This window comes from Psittacula echo (genome assembly GCF_963264785.1).
Source record: "Psittacula echo genome assembly, chromosome: 33".
Lineage (NCBI taxonomy): Eukaryota > Metazoa > Chordata > Aves > Psittaciformes > Psittacidae > Psittacula > Psittacula echo.
The window spans coordinates 109157-117514 of NC_137768.1; the positions used below are offsets into that span (position 1 = coordinate 109157).

At 60.5% G+C, this 8358-nt stretch overlaps 1 protein-coding gene across 1 annotated transcript; it reads left to right on the forward strand.

Annotated features, from left to right (window-relative positions):
* Positions 1-4323: 4323 nt before the first annotated feature.
* Positions 4324-7189, forward strand: LOC308231259 (kallikrein-7-like; the record flags this gene model as incomplete). Its single annotated transcript, XM_080636443.1, has 5 exons — positions 4324-5173; positions 5674-5821; positions 6054-6307; positions 6705-6841; positions 7037-7189. Exons 1-5 carry the CDS (start codon positions 5080-5082, stop codon positions 7187-7189), a joined length of 786 nt encoding a protein of 261 aa, XP_080492569.1. The 5' UTR covers positions 4324-5079.
* Positions 7190-8358: the final 1169 nt, after the last annotated feature.

The window sequence follows — 8358 nt, forward strand, 5'->3', positions numbered from 1 at the left end:
TGCCTCCTCCTCCTCCGGCGCCGCCCTCCCCGTCGGGGGGGGGGGCGGGACCAGCGCTGGCCCCGCCCCCTCCGCCGGTTTTGGGGCGGATTCTCGCGATTTCAGGGTTGTTTTTTTTTTTTGGGGGGGGGGGGGGGGGGCGGGGGAAGGGCTCGAAAACTGGGGTTTGTAATAAAAGGAAACTGGGAAAAACCCCGACTTCTGCGGCTGGGGGCAGTGAATGGGGGGGGGGAATGAGGCCTTGGGGGGGGATTAGCCCTTAGGGAGGGCACTAGGACCCTGCGGGCACCATTGGGACCTTATGGGGGGCGCTAGGACCCTGCGGGCACCATTGGGGCCTTATGGGGGGCGCTAGGACCCTGCGGGCACCATTGGGACCTTATGGGGGGCGCTAGGACCCTGCGGGCACCATTGGGACCTTATGGGGGGCGCTAGGACCCTGCGGGCACCATTGGGACCTTATGGAGGGCGCTAGGACCCTGCGGGCACCATTGGGACCTTATGGGGGGCGCTAGGACCCTGCGGGCACCATTGGGACCTTATGGGGGGCACTAGGACCCCGTGGGCACCATTGGGACCTTATGGGGGGCGCTAGGACCCCGTGGGCACCATGGGGACCTTATGGGGGGCGCTAGGACCCTGCGGGCACCATTGGGACCTTATGGGGGGCGCTAGGACCCTGCGGGCACCATGGGGACCTTATGGGGGGCGCTAGGACCCTGCGGGCACCATTGGGACCTTATGGGGGGCGCTAGGACCCTGCGGGCACCATTGGGACCTTATGGGGGGCGCTAGGACCCTGCGGGCACCATTGGGGCCTTATGGGGGGCGCTAGGACCCTGCGGGCACCATTGGGACCTTATGGGGGGCGCTAGGACCCTGCGGGCACCATTGGGACCTTATGGGGGGCGCTAGGACCCTGCGGGCACCATTGGGACCTTATGGGGGGCGCTAGGACCCTGCGGGCACCATGGGGACCTTATGGGGGGCGCTAGGACCCTGCGGGCACCATTGGGACCTTATGGGGGGCACTAGGACCCTGCGGGCACCATGGGGACCTTATGGGGGGCGCTAGGACCCTGCGGGCACCATTGGGACCTTATGGGGGGCGCTAGGACCCTGCGGGCACCATTGGGACCTTATGGAGGGCGCTAGGACCCCGTGGGCACCATGGGGACCTTATGGGGGGCGCTAGGACCCTGCGGGCACCATTGGGACCTTATGGGGGGCGCTAGGACCCTGCGGGCACCATTGGGACCTTATGGGGGGCGCTAGGACCCTGCGGGCACCATTGGGACCTTATGGGGGGCGCTAGGACCCTGCGGGCACCATTGGGACCTTATGGGGGGCGCTAGGACCCTGCGGGCACCATGGGGACCTTATGGGGGGCGCTAGGACCCTGCGGGCACCATTGGGACCTTATGGGGGGCGCTAGGACCCTGCGGGCACCATTGGGACCTTATGGGGGGCGCTAGGACCCTGCGGGCACCATGGGGACCTTATGGGGGGCGCTAGGACCCTGCGGGCACCATTGGGACCTTATGGGGGGCACTAGGACCCTGCGGGCACCATGGGGACCTTATGGGGGGCGCTAGGACCCTGCGGGCACCATTGGGACCTTATGGGGGGCGCTAGGACCCTGCGGGCACCATGGGGACCTTATGGGGGGCGCTAGGACCCTGCGGGCACCATTGGGACCTTATGGGGGGCGCTAGGACCCTGCGGGCACCATGGGGACCTTATGGGGGGCGCTAGGACCCTGAGAACCCCCAGTTCATCCCAGTTACTCCCCCCTACAGCTTACTGGGGCCCCACTAAACCCGCTCTGAGCCACTGGGAGCAATTGGGGGACACTGGGGGTAACTGGGAAGGAACTGGGGGTAACTGGGGGTGATTGGGACTCTCCCTATTGATCCCAGCCCCCCCCATCCCACCCATTCAATCCATAGGGGGGGATGAACTGAACTGGGCCCAGTTCAGACCTGTGTGTTCCTCCCAGTTGCTTAATGAGCTTAATGAGCTCGCCCAACTAACCCCCCCGGGGGAGCTCTTCAGGAGCCGCCACCTGATTGGACGAGGCGAGAGGAGCCGCCACCTGGTTGGACGAGGCGAGAGGAGCCGCCACCCGATTGGCTGCTGCGAGTCCGGGGCGAGGCAGAAGGAGCTGAGTCAGCCCCAGCCCAGCCCAGTTCAGCCCAGTTCAAGCCAGTTCAAGCCAGTTCAGGCCAGTTCAAGCCGGTGGCGGCTGTTGGGGCTCAACTGGGATTGGCTGGGAACTGGATGGACCCGCTCCTTGCCCTGGAGGTCCTGGGAGGAGCCTTCAAGGGGCTTCTAGGGTTGGACTGGGAGGGACTGGGAGGGACTGGGAGGGACTGGGAGGTCGCGGTGATGGGCACGAGGATGCGTTGTGGGTGTAGCTCCTTCTCCTCCTCTTCTACAAGGACCAAAGGGGACCCAATGGTGGCCATCTCCATCCTCATCCATAAGGACTATGGTGGCCATCTCCATCCTCATCAATAAGGACCACGGTGGCCATCTCCATCCTCATCCATAAGGACCATGGTGGCCATCTCCATCCTCATCAATAAGGACCACGGTGGCCATCTCCATCCTCATCCATAAGGACTATGGTGGCCATCTCCATCCTCATCCATAAGGACTATGGTGGCCATCTCCATCCTCATCAATAAGGACCACGGTGGCCATCTCCATCCTCATCCATAAGGACTATGGTGGCCATCTCCATCCTCATCAATAAGGACCACGGTGGCCATCTCCATCCTCATCCATAAGGACCATGGTGGCCATCTCCATCCTCATCAATAAGGACCATGGTGGCCATCTCCATCCTCATCAATAAGGACCACGGTGGCCATCTCCATCCTCATCAATAAGGACCACGGTGGCCATCTCCATCCTCATCCATAAGGACCACGGTGGCCATCTCCATCCTCATCCATAAGGACCACGGTGGCCATCTCCATCCTCATCCAGAAGGACCATGGTGGCCATCTCCGTCCTCATCCATAAGGACCATGGTGGCCATCTCCATCCTCATCCAGAAGGACCACGGTGGCCATCTCCATCCTCATCCATAAGGACCACGGTGGCCATCTCCATCCTCATCAATAAGGACCACGGTGGCCATCTCCATCCTCATCAATAAGGACCACGGTGGCCATCTCCATCCTCATCCAGAAGGACCACGGTGGCCATCTCCATCCTCATCCATAAGGACCACGGTGGCCATCTCCATCCTCATCCATAAGGACCACAGTGGCCATCTCCATCCTCATCAATAAGGACCACGGTGGCCATCTCCATCCTCATCCATAAGGACCATGGTGGCCATCTCCATCCTCATCCAGAAGGACCACGGTGGCCATCTCCATCCTCATCCATAAGGACCACGGTGGCCATCTCCATCCTCATCAATAAGGACCACGGTGGCCATCTCCATCCTCATCCATAAGGACCATGGTGGCCATCTCCATCCTCATCCAGAAGGACCACGGTGGCCATCTCCATCCTCATCCATAAGGACCATGGTGGCCATCTCCATCCTCATCCAGAAGGACCACGGTGGCCATCTCCATCCTCTTCCACAAGGACCATCCGAGATGTGACTTAGAACCTTCTCAACCACAGGCTGGTATCCAATGATCCCACATTTGGGATGAGATCCCGTTGGAGATGCACTCATTGACCATCTTCACCCATTCCCATGGCCTGGAACCACCACGGACCCACACTGAGGACCCGATCCCATTGCGGATCCCCATTCCCGTGGCCTGGAACCACCACGGACCCACATTGAGGACCCGATCCCATTGCGGATCCCCATTCCCGTGGCCTGGAACCACCACGGACCCACATTGAGGACCCGATCCCATTGTGGATCCCCATTCCCGTGGCCTGGAACCACCACGGACCCACATTGAGGACCCGATCCCATTGCGGATCCCCATTCCCGTGGCCTGGAACCACCACGGACCCACATTGAGGACCCGATCCCATTGCGCATCCCCATTCCCGTGGCCTGGAACCACCACGGACCCACATTGAGGACCCGATCCCATTGCGGATCCCCATTCCCGTGGCCTGGAACCATCACGGACCCACATTGAGGACCCGATCCCATTGCGGATCCCCATTCCCGTGGCCTGGAACCACCACGGACCCACATTGAGGACCCGATCCCATTGCGGATCCCCATTCCCGTGGCCTGGAACCACCACGGACCCACATTGAGGACCCGATCCCATTGCGGATCCCCATTCCCGTGGCCTGGAACCACCACGGACCCACATTGAGGACCCGATCCCATTGCGGATCCCCATTCCCGTGGCCTGGAGCCCCTCCCGGGCGCTTCCTGGCTGCCAGAGGAAGGTTCCGGGATGGGGCGCGGGCGGAGGAGCCTCTTCCTGCTCCAGCCCCACATAAAAGGCCCCGGACGAGCGGTGCCAGGAGCAGACGCGGCCGCATCCGCCCGGGAGGAGCCGCTCCCGCCCCGGTAGGGACACGGGGCCCATTCCCAGCCCCATTCCCACCCCTCCTGTTCCCTTTTCCCTTCCCCCTTTTCCCTCTTCCCATCCATTCCCACCTCTCCTGTTCCCATCCCCCTTTCCCCATCCCTTTTTCCTTCCTCCTTTTCCCAACCCCCCCTTTTTTCCCAGCCTTCCTTTTCCCATCCCCCTTTCCAGTCCTTCCCCCTTTTCTCTACCTCCCTTCCTTTTTTCCCCTTCTTTTTTCCTTCTTTTTCCCTTTTTCTCTTCTTTATTTCCTTTTTTCCTCTTTTTTCCCTTCTTTATTTCATTTTCCCTTTCTTTTTCCTTTTTTCCCCTTCTTTTTTCCTTCTTTTTCCCTTTTTCTCTTCTTTATTTCCTTTTTTCCTCTTTTTTCCCTTCTTTATTTCATTTTCCCTTTCTTTTTCCTTTTTTCCCCTTCTTCTTTCCCTTCTTTTTCCTTGTTTTCCCCTTCTTTCCCCCTTCTTTTCCCTCTTTTTCCCTCCTTTTCCCACCTCACTTTTCCCTTCCCTGCTCCCCCTCCTCATCCCTCCCTCCCTGTCCCCAGAGGTCCATGTCCCCATCCCAATCCCACCATCTCCCCGTCAGCTCCCAGTGCTCCGGCATGAAGATCCTGCTCCTGATGCTCCTGGCACTGGAAGCCACAGGTAGGGGATGACCTGGGACCCATAGGTCCTTATGGACCCCCATTGTCCCCATGGACCCCCATCCACCCTATGGACCACCCCCCATTGTCCCTATGGACCCCCATCCACCCTATGGACCTCCCTCCATTGTCCCCATGGACCCCCACTGGCCTCATTGGCCCCCATTGACCCTGTGGGCCTCCATCCACCCTATGGAGCACCCCCATTGACCCCACGGACCTCCCGCCACTGTCCCCATGGACCCCCATCCACCCTATGGGCCTCCCCCCATTGTCCCCATTGACCCCATGGACCTCCACCCCCATTGACCCCCACTGACCCCATGGATCCCCATTGACCCCACGGCCCTCCCAATGTGTCCCTCTTCCACCCCTCATTCACCTCCTTATCCAGAAGGTTGGAGACACGGAGCTGGGGCCACCATGAGCGGTCCCAGTGGTCACAGGAGGTCCCGGTCCCCCCCCCCCCCCCCCCCCCGTCCCCTCCCATTGTCCCCATAGCCTCAAGGAACGTCCTATGGGTGATCGAGGGCACCTCCTGTGACCTGCCCTGGCAAGCTGCCCTCTTCAAAGGAGACCGCTTCATCTGCGGTGGGACGCTGGTGGACAGGAGCTGGGTGCTGACGGCCGCCCATTGCCATGTCCCAGGGTAGGAACCCGCTGCCTTTGGTCTCTATGGGTTGAGGCCAACTAAGGTGGGCTTTCGGTGGCACCTTAGGGGTCCTGCTTTGGGGGGGCCGGGAGAGGTTGGTGGCATCTCAGGAGGCTTCGTTATGGTGAAGCTTAGCTCTGCTTTGGCTTCTTCTGTGGGTCCATGGCTCTGCTCCTGGTGGGGCTCCGTGGTCACCTGTGTCCGACCCCGATGCTTTGGGCTCCATCAGCTTCATCAACGTGCGGTTGGGTGGCCGGAGGCACAAGGACTCGAGTGGCCCCGAGCAGAGGAGACGCTCGGCCATGGTCTTCAGGTACCCGTGGTACAACGAGACCAACAAGGACGGGGACCTGATGCTCATCAAGTTCCACCTCCCCATCCACATCAACAAGCAGGTGAAGCCCTTGCCGTTGGCCACCCATTGTCCAGTGCCGGGCAAGACCTGTCAGATCTCAGGATGGGGGTCCACCACCAGCCCGGAAGGTAGGAAGCCTGGTGACCCATGTATAGGGGGTGGACTGGGGACCTCTTGATGCGGGTCACATCCCCATGGGGACATGGGGAAAGGTTGGGTGAAGTTTGGCCATCTTTGACCATGGTGAGGACACCAAGAAGCGATTGGGTGCCACCAAGAGAGTTGATGAGCTCCAGTGAGGTCCAAGTTGGGCCTGGGTTGGATGCTGTGGTCCATATCTCCATCGTGGGTGACCCCATCTCCTCCATCACCCAACTTGGGTGGCCAGTGAGGACCCCAAGAAGCTTTGGAGCTCCTGTTGGGTACCACCCATGGGTGCTCCAATGAGGTCCAAGTTGGGTCTGGGTTGGATGCTGTGGTCCACATCTCCAACATGGGCGACCTCACGCACTCCATCACCCACAGTCACCTTCCCTGAGGACCTCCATTGCACCAAGGTGACCATCATCCCACAGGACCAATGCCAGCGCATCTACCCCGACTCCATCACCGCCAACATGGTTTGCGCTGGTGAATCCCGGAGCCGGGCCGACTCCTGCCAGGTGGGTCCATGGGCATTGGTGGACCTTTGCAGGAGGTCCTAGGATGGGAGAAGCTCCCATTGGCTGGCATTTGGGGCTGGAGATGGAAGGTGGACCCCCAAATGGGCCATGATCTTGCGGGGGGGGGGGGGGGGGGGGGGAAGCTTTGCCATGAGCCCCATTGTCCTCCTTGGCACCCATCTCCTACCCCATCAGGGTGACTCCGGGGGACCTCTCATGTGCGACGGGCGCCTCCAAGGGATCGTCTCTTGGGGTCCTGGTGTCTGCGGAGACCCCAAGAAACCCGGAGTCTACGTCAACCTCTGCAAGTACACGCGGTGGCTTCAGGAGACCATGAGAAGGAACTGAGAGCTCCCAGCCCAGCCCCACCCTGGCCATGGGACGGAGCCGCCCCAGAGCTTCTCTTCCTGGTCCTCTTCCACGAGGAAGGTCCCCAGAGCCGGCCGGTCCGAGCGCTGGGTGAGGAGCAGGCAGGGCTCGAGCATGAGGACCCTGTGGAGATGTTGCTGGATGAATAAAGAGCTGTTGGACGTGGCTTTGCACCACGTCTTCTACTGCTGGACAAGGGCAAGAGGTGGCCCCAGGTGTCCCGAGGTTCACAGGGCCAGAAGATCGAGCGCAGGCTTTGGGGTAGACCTGTTGGCCCTAATGGGGCTGACCCATTGACTCCACCATGGGGTAGACACAAAGAGCTGAGGTAGACCTGTTGGCCCTACCATGGGGTTGACCCATTGACTCCACCATGGGGTAGACCTGTTGAGCCCACTACATCGGACCTGTGGACCCCACCATGAGGCACATCTACTGTCCAGTTTGGGGTCACCCACAGCTCTTTGCACCCCCATGGAGGGGACCAAACCCACCTTGGTGTCCTCCAACGACAGCAACAAGCCCCAGAGCATTGGTGGGGAGGGGATTGCCCATCCATGGGGTCCTCATGGTCCCATCTTGGTGGTGGGATGGGCTGGAGAAGGTGTCTGTAGGACGTTGATGGTCAATGTGTCCATGGAGCTCTGGTCAGCGTATCCATGGGGGCCTCATCATTGTGTCCACAGAGCTGTAGAAGCCACAGCCAGGTCCTTGAGGTCCATTTGGTCACCATGTCCATGGAGCTGAGGTTGTGTCCATGTGTCCAATGTGTCCATGGAGCTCTGGTCAATGTGCCCATAGAGTCAAGGTGTCCATGGAGCTCTGGTCAATGTGCCCATGGAGTCAACGCGTCCATTGAGGTCTGGTCACCATGCCCATGGAGCTCTGGTGTCCATGAAGAGCTGGTCGCTGTGTCCATGAAGGTCTGGTCAAGATGTCCATGGAGGTGTAGAAGCCACAACCAAGTCCTTGAGTTCCACTTGGTCACCACATCCATGGAGCCGAGCTTGACCCATCCACGTCAAAGTGGCCACTACAGATCCCGGTCCTGCTGCCCACGAAGCCACCAACCAGCACCCAAGGAGGTCTCCATGTCCATACGGACACCACGGTGGGTGCTGGACCCACCCAATGGTGATGGGATGGTC